The sequence below is a fragment of the Podarcis bocagei genome (assembly GCF_964188305.1).
Source record: "Podarcis bocagei genome assembly, chromosome: 10".
In the NCBI taxonomy this organism is placed as follows: Eukaryota; Metazoa; Chordata; class Lepidosauria; order Squamata; family Lacertidae; genus Podarcis; species Podarcis bocagei.
The window spans coordinates 20,167,834-20,179,893 of record NC_138135.1 but is presented as its reverse complement, the minus strand read 5'-3'; the positions used below and the strand labels follow the sequence as shown (position 1 = coordinate 20,179,893).

Below are 12,060 nucleotides of genomic sequence, written 5' to 3'. Positions count from 1 at the left end.
ATATTTGTTACTAAAGAAAATGATATGTTACGTATCCAGAGAATCAATTAAGTGGCATTTGCTCTGTTTTTCACTTTACATAAGGACTGGTGGAGGCTGGATGTTAGGGGGGCAGGGAGATAAGAGACTGGCTAACTTTTCCTGCAGAATAAGGCTTTTGTGTACATTTACATGTGTACATTTAACTTTTGTGTGCTCAACTTTATGCACTTGGCAAAAAAATAAAAAGTAAATGGAAACGGGGTGAGCATCTAGGAAATAAGATTTTGGCAATCCCACCCACCATTTAACCCAATGGTTTTGAATATACACGATTTTGGTTTTAGGTGTGATCCCCAGAATGTACCCCCCATGTAAGTTGTGGGTTTACTGTACTTAACTAATGGCAAGCTACCTAGCTGCACTCAAGAGGCCAGCCTGGATATGGGTACACTGCACACCTAGCAAGAGGAGAATAACCAGCATGCCTTCAGTCCAGATCTTTTCTAGAGTACAGCTACTACCAAGTCATTCAACTTTGCTTCCCTTCCTAAATTGGAACTTTTTTGAGCTGGTAGGATGCTGAGATGATAGACTGAACAGCACCACTTCATAATGCAGGTGAGAGGATCCAGCTCTGAATGCTTGTTGAAATAAAAAACCTCCTGCAGATAGAAAACTAGCACAGAAAGAGGAAAAAATCTATATCTGGCCTAGTATGGATTTGTGCCTACAGGAAGGATGAAGAAATGTGATCACTTACCTGAGTCTGATGTGGCACAGCTTATGGTATTTTACCACTTCAGCACCTTATTCTGTTACATGTCCAGACCTAAAGTCTAAATTTGTTTGCTTTACAATTTCTGAAAGCACAATTGTTATCACAGATCTGTCCTGCAAAGAATTAAACCACCAGACATCATCAACAATGAAATCAGTTCCTAGGTTTTATTTTAAAAACAAATTATTATTTTTTAAAAAAGCTCTAAATTTGTGGGGATGCTAAGTTTCCTTGCCTTGTTTTCTGCCTGTCTCTCTTAATTTTCTTCTCCTTGGGACACTGTCTTCATACGTTAGGGGCTTGCCCTAAAAAAATAAATATCACAGCTTCTTTAAATAGAGGGATTCTGAGCCAGAACTTGCATACTTCTTCCCTAAGCTTGTATGTAGTGTGGTTTGTAACCATTCCACTTCCATTTGTGTGCAGAGTTCCTCATGGCACTAGAACTGCTGTGCAGAAGCCTGTTCTCCCATGTTTATAATTCCTTATCCAGATTGAGATGAAAGTACTGAAATTGGGTTAGGACTGATGTACAGTAAATGCAACACACTCACAACTGAATTGGTTTTGATTTCATGGCATAGAAGAGCTGTCAGACCTTGTTGTTGCTCTAAACCACCAAGATTCCTTATTTTTACCAATATTTGTGCCACACAAATCTGTTCCGTTACTGAACTGTTTTTACAAATGGCAGGTGCTCTTGCCCACCACTTTACGGCAACCACAATATACTTAAATGCAATTTTAAATTTCAGTGTTATTTAAATGCAAATAACAGCTGTAATGGCTTATAGCATTTGATTACTGCACAGCAGCCTGTTTTGTAGCAGATTCTCTCTGGGAGGAAGTGAAGTATTTGTATGCACGCCTGTTCTTTCTGTCAGGAAACTAGCATCCCCACTAAAAGTATCTTAGAGCTCGGAGGGAAAGTCCACAGTACTTAAGTTTTACAATCACAGTCACAGCACCAAGATTGTCCAGACAAATAGAAAGGAGTTACTGAAGGGAAGGCCTCTGGCCAGAATTCCACACAAAGTCTTTCAGAAGATCTGCTTTGGAGACCAGACAGGATAAAATCACTGGTGAAAAAGTTAAACCTTAGTTCTCGTTCCTGCAACAACAATGGGTTAGCTTGAGGTCAGTAAGCAGGTATCTCAAAGCAACTCCAGGGCTGAAGCTCGGGTAGAACATCTATGTATGCAGAAAGTCCCACGTTCAGTTCCTGGTGTATCCAGGTAGGGCTGTGAGAGACTCCTGCCTGAATCATGGAGAGCCACTGCCAGTCAGTGTAACTTTATGACTCGGTATAAGGCAGCTTCCTATGGAGTTAACCACCCAATGAAAATCCCAATTCTATAAGCAACCATAGAGAGAAAAGGCTGGGTATATAAATGTAGTATTATAAGAGTGCATGAGAACCAGGTTATTTACCACCACCTCTGGCTTTTGTATCATTTCTCCATAGCACAGTAACTTGACTGCCTATATGAGTGGTTACTGAGTGGAGAAAAACATCTCCCAATCGCATACCACAGGTTTTATCTAGTGGTTGTTAGCATTCTGTTCTCTTTCCTACCTAGGCAGCTTGGGGATTTTAAGACCAAAGGCAGCTGGCGTCCACCAGGACAGGTTGCTTTCAAATTATATGTCCTTTCCCCCTCCCCACACAAAATTTCTGGGCCCACATACAAAGAAGAAGCAGGCATGTAAGGAAAGGATTGGGGATCTTTCCAAGATAGCCAGGCAACAAGACCATTAATAATGTGACCCCTTTCTGCCTGTTTCCATTCCGTGTCAACGAGTTTACTATTTAGTGCATAACAAGCAGCACCAATAAATATCTAGAAATAAGAGGATGGGATAGTTCCCTCCTCCTCTTCATTTTATTTAAGTCCCTACTTAATTAAGCAAGTGAAAGCTGTCCTCAAAACAGAGCACCAATTATTAAAATCATGCAGGTCTATTCCCAAGAGCTAGAAAACGAGAGCCCCCATAAGCAGAGGCTGTTGATAAGACCCTGTTATCACCGGTGAGTAAAATGTCTCAATGAAGAAGAGAGTTTGGCCCCTCGGGAGAGGGGGAGTCAGACATAACTCCCTTATGTGCAAGGTCGGCACATGATGCAATGAGGTTCAAGCACAGAGGTAGAAATTTTCAGCAAGGAGAAAGATGGCTCCTTTCGTCTTAAAAGATTGCAGGTACCACCCTAATCCCAGAAACCCCCAAGGCAGAAATTAGTTTATCCCCAGAGTGAGGGAGTGGTGATGAACTTTTGTACAATGTACAAGAGGGTTAAAATTACTTCCTTTTCCTTGAGGGCAGGAATAGTCATGTATTCCAAGGCCTAACGTGTGGAAGACTTGTCTATGCCAGTCTTCCTAACTGAAAGCCACTGGGAACTCAAGTATCACACAAGCCAAATTGCATTATCCCACAGCAGAGGAGTGCTATGGGCAAAATGAAACAAATAACATGTGGTCATGCTGAAAATACGATTTGCCCCACAAAGGCGCAGGTGTGGCTGAATGCACTGAGACGCCATATTTTAAAAGGAACCTGCAGATGAAACAGGTGCCCTTTCCTGAGAAAGGCAGCTCCTGCTGATTTATTTGTCCTTAAAATGGTTTTCATCTTTTGTTCAGTAAAATGGTGCCCTAGGGCAGCTAGCATGCCTATAGCACCCTGAGCAACTGTGCTAAAGAGAGGCACAGATTTTTGAATGGCCAAAGCTGTTCTGGGCTGTACCACCTCAGCCTGCAAGTGGGAGTGCACATTACTAAATGCTCTACCATACACACACATATATACATATGTATTTGCTGTATACATAAAATTGGATGTGTCTAGCTTGCCACATGGAAGGAAATTTTGAATGAGTAAGCATCTGATCATGTGAGTTCCCTCCTGCAGTTTGAAGTGGTAGAGCCTGTGAGCAGAACTAAGCCTAACTTAGCACCAGCAATAGCGTTCCTCTCTCTTTGTTCAGCATTGGCATTATGGCTGGATGGCTCTCCACTGCGTGGAGGAGGAGCCCAACATAGGATATAAAGAGCCTGGACAGCTTACAATAATATGTTTTTCCAGGCATTCCAAGTGGGTGCTGCCCTCTCTCTGCTCTCCTATAGGCAGTGGTGGTAGGAGGCACCTCAGAAAAGAGAAAAAAACCCACAGGTCAGAGCAAAAAACCAAAAACTTGATCAAGACTGAGAAACTGGATTTCCCCCTCTCTCTGTTATTGATAAGACCAGCTCATGAACCTGGCGTGAAGTATATAATCTGGAAGGTGCAGTTAGGCAGTTAAACAACAGACTTCTTCCATCTTGATTTCTATAAATAGAAGCAAAAGAGGTGAGGGGTCTGTAGCCACAGCACATTAAGTTGTCATTAGAAGGAACCTACAAAATAAATAGGAATGATTTGGGGGTTATGGGGATGGGGTGGAAGAAAAGGATTTGGAATAGTTTGTAAGAACTTGGGTGAAAGGATTAAAAAATGATGCTGCCATCATTTTGGCCCAATAGGTGGTTTGACTAGTGCTGCAGCATTCATTATGTTGTGTATTTATGTGTGTCTAGCTGCTCTGTAGTGACAGAATATCTAACAATATTAAAAGTTTTCATGATTAAAGTAGTACATGAAGGGAAGTGATTTAAGGCAAGAGCAGCTCAGATATTGCCACAGAAGACAGCCTGACTAATTAGGATGGGAAAATTAGGCTGCTTCACATTACTATTGAGGTGTAGCTACTGACAAGACTCCAAACTATATGGGCACCACTAGGGTGATGCAGTGGACCACATATTTTAGACAACTTTGAACCATGCCAGGGCAATACTTTCATGGGTGCAGCTGGTTTAAACCAATGGCCACTGCTTCATTCAACAAATTAGCATTACTGTTCTCCACTGAGTTCCCAGGAGAGACTTAAATGGGCCTTAATCTGGTTGAGATTGGCAGAGATAAAAGTGGACAGAGGGAACTAAAACAGGTACAGGTCAGAATCCCTAGGGTTGCCATGGACAATGAACATTCCAGGGAAGTGTCATACTAGGTAGGTCAAAGTTATTCAGGACAACTGCTCAGAAAGTTACAGTGCCCTGAGGTAGGGAGCTGGGTCAGATGCACAAATGCTGTCTCCTAAGAGGCCTGGGTTTGGGCGACTGGGCCAATCTGAAAATCGGAGACATGTAAAAGGGAAAGTAACTACAGCGGGGTGGGTACCTAAGCTGAACTGGCATGGAATACAAGGTGGGGTAACTGCAGAGGGGCACTGGCATGGGCGTGGACCCCCTCAGCTCTGCGCGGTGACGGCCAATGTGTTGACGTAGCCATGGGGCCCCATGTCGTTCTCGGAGATGCAGTGGCTGAGCTGGCCGGCCCCGACCCCGGCGGAGGGGGCTGGCGCGTTCTTGCCGTTGCCCGCCAGCCCGCCGGCGGAGTGCAGGAGGCAGCAGGTCTCCAGGGCCTCCAGGCCCCGGCAGGCCAGGAAGAAGAGGTTCTTGAGCATGAAGATGGAGAGGGGCTGCTGGTAGCGCACCAGCAGGAGGCAGCGCAGCGCCAGCAGGGGCGCGTCCAGGAGCCCGGCGGGCAGCAGCCAGTGCAAGGCCAGGCGGGCGACGCCGGGGGCCCGCGGGGCGCTCAGCTCGTACAGCCACAGCACCGGCGAAGCCAGGCACAGGAAGTAGACAGCGATGAGCACGTAGCGGAGCGGCGGCGGCAGCGCCAAGGCCGGCCGGCCGGGCTGCAGGAGCAGCAGCTCCAGGAGAGTGAAGCTGTCCAGCAGGTCCAAGCACGTGGCCAGGAAAGCGGCGGCGGCGCGGTGCTGCGGCGGCGGCTGGGGCGGCAAGAGGAGCTGGCCGGAGCCGGAGCCGCCTTCGGCGCCGATGGCCCGCAGGAGGCAATACAGGAGTGGAGCCGAGAGCGCTAGCGTGATCCGGAAGCCCGTGGCGCCCAGCGGCAGGCGCAGCTCCACCAGCTCCAGGATGGACGTGCCCAGGATGAGCGCCGCCTTGGGCGTGAAGGCGATGGCGTAGATCAGCCAGGCCAAGTGAGCGTAGGCGAAGTCCCCGCCCCGCGGAGCGCCCCCTGCCTTCCCGCCCGACGCAGCGCAGGCGCCTCGGCCGCCGTGGGGCGGGTGGCCCAGCAGCGGGTGCAAGGGCGGCGGCGGGTGTCCCCCTCCGACGCCGGACGGGCGCTCCCGACGACGAGCGCGGCTGTTGCGGCAGAAGAAGATGCTCCAGCCGGCGGCCAGCACCAGGTCGGTGGCGATCCAGCTGCACCAATACAGGTCGGTGACGGCGATCAGGTAGAGGTCCAGCAGCGCCCCCTGGCCCAGTAGCAGCACCAGGGACAGCGCCTTGTAGCCCCAGCGAGACCCGCCCGAGCCCCCCGCCCACAGCAGTTCCGCGGCCGCGCTCGCCGCCGCCGCCGCCCCGGGCCCGGCGGCCGGAGCCCCGTACAGCTCGGCGGCTGTCATGCTGCAGCCCGACGTGGAGGTGCTGCTGGACCCCGGGGAGGCGCAGGCGGCGGGCGGGGCGGGCGGCGAGGCGGGCTCCTGAACCGGCACGAGGGGCTTGGCTTCCTCCTCCTCGCCCTCTTCCTCCTCCTCCTCTTCCTCACTGCTGCGGCCGCTGCTGCTGCTCCTGCTGCGAGTGCGGGTGGAGGCCGAGCTGGACACGGAGCCCCGCCTGCCCCTCCGGGTGCCGCCGCTCGAGCTGCTGGTGCTGCTGATGCCGCCGCCCAGGAAAAGGGGCTGCAGGTCCGCGGCGGGGGGAGGCGGCGGGGGAGCCTGGAAGGAGCCCGAGGAGGAGGAGACCGAGCGCTGGTTGGAGACGACTCGGTGCATGGTCGTCCTCCCCGCCCCCCACCCGCGCCCCACAGAGATGGGCGGGCGGGCCACAGCCCTCCAGGCCGGGCACCCGGCGAGTAAGCTGCCCGGCACGATCCAGCCCCGGGGAGCGCCGAGCGATGGGGATGGTGGGGATGGGCGAGAGGGAGGAGGAGGAGGAGGACGGTGGGCAGGCTCTGAGCGAAAGCCGAGACCCGGCCTGGATCTTCCCTTTCCCCGCCGTCGGAATCAGTAGAAACCCGGAGCGGATCCTGCCGTGGACGAAAGAGAGAGAAGCGGGGAATCCGGGAGTGGATCCAGTCGCAGAGACGGACGCTTGATGGAAGAAAGGAGAGAACCCCCTAAAGCAGATGCTGCGCGGAGAAAGGCAGGTGAAGGAGGGGCGGGTTTGGGGATGCGGACAAAGACGGAGATGCAAGGCGAGAGGCTGCCAAAAGAAAGAGCCAGCGCGCGCGCCTCCTGGCTGATGCTCTTCTCCAGAAGCGCCTGCCAAGGCAGCGGAGGGACGGGGGCGCGGATTGCTGGCGAGCCAGGAGGATACCTGGGAGCGGCAGCTGCTTTTGTTGCCCACCCCCTCGCAGCGAGCTTCGTGGCAACTGGGTGGGCGGCCTGATGCAGCAGCAAATGAGTCACTTGCCTCAGGAAGGGGGAAGCTGTCGCCTAGGGGGAAAGCTCGTGCCACAGTGCGCCTCGGAGGCTGCAAAGGGAGGATGGCTCGGGAACTGGTTTCCTTAACTGCCTACTTAAGCACCAGGCATAAATGATGGAAAGAGCAGGGTGGGCATTGAATAGTTACTGTTGAAGTGGGCTTTTATAATTGGGAAAGTAGCATTTCCTTTGCTTGGTATTATTTTTATACTAATGAACATTCGTTTCTTTTCTTTTTTTCCTATCCCATTATGGTGCAAAGCTCAGAGCAGCTTACAAAGATTCCAAGAGTTAGTTTGCAAAGAACGAAACCTCAATAAACAATACACTGGAAGGCAATGCTAAAAAAAAAAAAGGGTGCTAAAAATGGCATTAGACGTTACTAAAAATATGTTGCCTTTTGAAGATCACTAAACATGAGCCCTGACAGACCTCAGAAGGCGATTTCAAGGACTGGGCGGGGTGGTGGTGCCAAGGTTAATAATTCAATCCAGAATAATAGGGTGTCATTTGTAAGTATATTACGTTTATATCCCGCCTTAAGTTCCATCATGGACCTGTGTGGGAGGGTGTCTACTGTCCAAGCACTGACCACATCAGGAGTGGCTTAGCTTCAGCATATTTCATGCATCATGCACTTTCCACCCTGGCATGAGCACTTTTTTGCAGCATAAAACACTTTTAGCCTTACTCTGCAACACATACAAGGCAGGCCAGCATCTATGCATAAGACATAATACCAGCAACTTCACAAATCCAAGACAATCTCCAGTTAAAGGAAGCCTCCTTTTTCCATATTGAGTTTTAAATCTGGGGCAGGTGGGGCATTCGAAGCTGTGACATCACACCTGCAGGCTGAGGTTGGCTCCCACTGACTTAGTAGCTTGGCTCTTTGAATACTGCTGCAACAGTTTTCGAGTTAGGACAGTACAAAAGGTTAAGCACTTAGGAGCCCAACAGGAATAAAAAGAAATGATTTTTTAAAGGGACAATCTGCTAAGCTTCAGAATAGCAGGAAAAGGCTGCATGGGGGGGGAACCATAATATAAATGTTAGATTTATTGTTATGTACACTTTTCTGCTTGGCCACAATATATTGTCCTCTTACATAAACATTTGCCTCTTTTTTTATCCGTTTGGTGTCCTTGGTGCAATTCCTTCACGAGGCATAACATCCTTAAGTCCTTAGGTATCCATCAGAAACTTCAGAACATACACTTTGCCAACAGGAGGAGCTGAAGCAGAGGTAGTGACAGCTCAGTAAGAGATGCTTTCAGCTTGTCAAATGGAGCCATGGAGGAGGAAACCAAGTGAGCCTCTGCCGCTTTCGTGGTAAACAGGAAACCCTGTACTTTTATAGCATTAACATAGAAATGGGTTTTTAATCCTTTCTTTGTAGAAGCTCCGCTATTATCTATTTGTCTGGAATTTCCTATGACTTTAATTTGCCCACTTCCTTGATTCTAGTTTATACGTGTTAAGTCTAAATACCTAGCATTCATGGGACACAGGAAGGTGTCTTATACTAGTCAGACTAGAGGTATGAAGGCCCAACAAAAAAACTGCAACAATCCTGTTTCTCTCCATTTCCCCAAGCTTTTTTTTTTTTTAGCCTTCACATCTTAGATTATGCATCCATCTAGATCAATCTGCTCTATCAATGGCTCTCAGGCTTCAGGCAGGGACATCCCAAGCCCTACCTGTTGATGCCGTGGATTGAACCTAGTACCTTCTGCTTGCAAAGCATGTGCCACAGCCTTTCCTATATTTCAAGATCTCAGACCACAGCTGAAATGACATGCACTTGACTTGGGATTAAGGCCCACTAAATTTAGTGGGACCCAATTCTGTGTTCATCACGATTGGTATTTCAAATACTTCAGGGCTGAGCCCCCGTCAATAAAAACAAAACAGGTTCTAGGCCTCTGTCCAGCACTGTCAGGATTGCATGCTTAGCCAGCACACATGAATCAAATTACAGTACAAGCAACTCCCTGTTTACACACATACAAGTCACCCGTGACTGTCCATACACACTGTACTCTTGTTGCGAACCTGGAAGTAGCACTTAAAGAGGGGAAACGGCCCCCCAAAGAGTGTGAAAACAGCAAAAATGGTGCGAAAACAGTCCCACAAGCCTTTTCAAGTGCAGTCCCAGGAGGTTTTGCATGGAGCTTTGAGGTCTGTGAAGAGTTGGAGTTTGAGAAAGGAGGTTTGGAGGGAGTCTGGTAAGTGCTGCTTGTTTTAAAAAGGGGTTTCCAGGGGTTTCCTGAGGTTTGGAGGATGTTTTCAGGCTTTCTCAATATACACAATTTCACTTACGCGCACAGTGCCTTGGAACATGTAAATGGGGAGTTGCCTGTAAATCACAAGGCTTCCCATACCATTTGGCAAAGCCCACTGATATTATTGTACTAACATCCATCAGCCCATCAAAGACAAATCTGGTGTTTGGTGGTAACAGAGAATAGAATTCATAATGAAGTTAAGATGATGGTAGTTTTAAAAGGGATTTTAAATCAATTGGTCTTAAACTGCATGCATTTAAATGCTACTTGAAGAAACAGGGGGCAAAGGACTGTTTTGTCCCCCAAATCGGTAAGAAAGGTCTGTCTCTTACAGAACAGATTGCAAGAAGGAAGAAATAAAGAAGCCTGGAGAGTGTCTGAGGGTGGAAGGATGCTTAAAATAAAGCACAGGAGTGAAGAGCCTTAATTATGTCTTGCAGGGGCTGTCATGAGTCGACAGCTGCAGCAGGGAAAGACAGGAGGAGGATAAGTAGGTTTTATGGTATGGCTTTTTTTATTTTAAAAAAGTGCAAATTGCTCCTTGAATGGGGGAGGATGGATGACTTATACTTGAGGTGCTAAACAGCTTAGCAAACTCAAATTAACATGCCAAGATGCTGAAAATGAGGGATCAAGTTAATTCAGCTGATTCTCTCTCACCTCAATTACTGTAAGACAGTTCTCTCTGATCTTTCATTTGCCCATCTCCAACCTCTTATTCCTACTTTGCATCCCATGGCTCATTGGTTAATCTGCATCTCATTTCAGAATGCTCACATCCCTTCCAGCTTCTCTTCACTGGCTCCCTTCCTTTACCATGTGAACATAGGAAGCTACAGGTCAGCTATTAAGAGATCCGTGACCTGCACACCAGGTGTACTGAACTAGGTAGACCTGCCCTCTGAGAAACTCAAAAGATCTCCTTCCCTGCTGTTTTTCCAGTGAATAATCCTGCTCTCTTTTCAACCCACATCTGAAACCTTCAATTCATCCCCTAGTTCCTTTCATCCCCTCCAGCTTCTAGTTAATTGCATGGTTGCCACAATTAACTTGACACACACCACTGCAGTTCTCAAAACAATAGATAAAGTACCAAGTCTAACTCCGCCTCCCACCCAGAAAATAATGGTTATTTATAACACTTTGTAGGACACTTAGCTCGTGCTCCTTGGAACATATGATGCTGCCTTATACTGCCAGGTCAATGGTGGATCTAGCTCAGGACTTGTCTACACTGACCAGCAGTGGATCTCCAGAGTTGCAAAACAGATGCTCTGCTACTGAACTACAGCTCTTCCCCTTGACAACTCCGGTTCTGAGCCACATTATGCAGCACAGGATATCTAGTGTGGTATACAGCAAAGGGACTACAAATCACATGCAAATCTCTGCTCAGACATAAAGGTTACTGACTGACCTTGAGCCAGTTACCATCTCTCATCCTTGCCTACCTCACAGTGATGTTGCAAGGATAAAAGGGGGCAGACCATGAAGGAGGAAGAAGAGAGGATATAATTAAATAAAACTATGAAGATTTTTGTAAAACTCGGAGCACTTTAAAAGAAGAAAATAATATTTGCTTGAAGGCTGCCGTAGTATAAACTTAATTAGAAGCCGGTACTTCCTAAATACAGGACACTGTGTTTCACTTGGTCTACTCTGCTTCATTTGGATGTCATTTTTGTATTTAATACAAGGCATGTCTTAATTATTATTTATTTTAGCTTTTGCATTTTGTTATACAAATCCATTTTTTAATAAAAAAAGGTAATGATTTTTTATTTTAAAAAAGATACTTGGTAATTCACAGAAAAAGTACAGTCAACGAAACCAAATGTTTGGCTTTCACTGCAGTTGGCAAGAAAGTATTTGAGACTGACATTTTCCCCTTAAAATGTAAACCATCCAAGTGCTAAAGCCAACCAATCTCCAGAAAACACAAATGGTTCAACTGGAAAGTAGTATAGGAGAAGCAGTAATTGGAGCCCAACCCTACCCCTGCAAGAGATTCATCATCATAACAAAGTTATTTAAAACACAGGGAAACAATTATATTAATATATAATTGTAGCTCACGCTACAAAGTAGTAGTAATCTGTCCTACAGAAAAAGGGAACTTAGAATATGTCCAGATTCATAAGAGGAACAGGACCAACTTGCTATTTGCATACTAACATCACTAATTACTGTGGTACAAAAATTATGATTGCCTCTTCTGCATTTGCACATGGGACATGGGGATGTTTCCAGGATGCGGCTTACACAGGGTGGCCTGGAAATTCTGCATTAAAGAGGTTTGGAGACATACATAGCACAGGTTCAAAACTCTGGGGAATTCGCAGCCCTCCAGGTGTTTTTGGACTCCCATGAGCCTAGCCAGCATGGGTAGAGATGATGGATGTTGATGTCAACAACAACTGGCAGGCCACATGTTCCTCAGCCCAGCTGTACACAGAGAAGCATGCTTCTGCATTAGCATCTTCTGCTGAAGCATGCGCATCTCTGCAACAATATAC

General features: G+C 47.5%; 1 protein-coding gene across 1 annotated transcript; it reads right to left on the bottom strand.

The window, feature by feature from the left end:
• Window positions 1–3,608: 3,608 nt before the first annotated feature.
• TMEM121B (transmembrane protein 121B) lies at window positions 3,609–11,187 on the bottom strand. Its single transcript, XM_081210241.1, has one exon. The coding sequence runs from the start codon at window positions 6,603–6,605 to the stop codon at window positions 5,052–5,054; it is 1,554 nt and encodes a 517-aa protein (XP_081066367.1). The 5' UTR covers window positions 6,606–11,187; the 3' UTR covers window positions 3,609–5,051.
• Window positions 11,188–12,060: the final 873 nt, after the last annotated feature.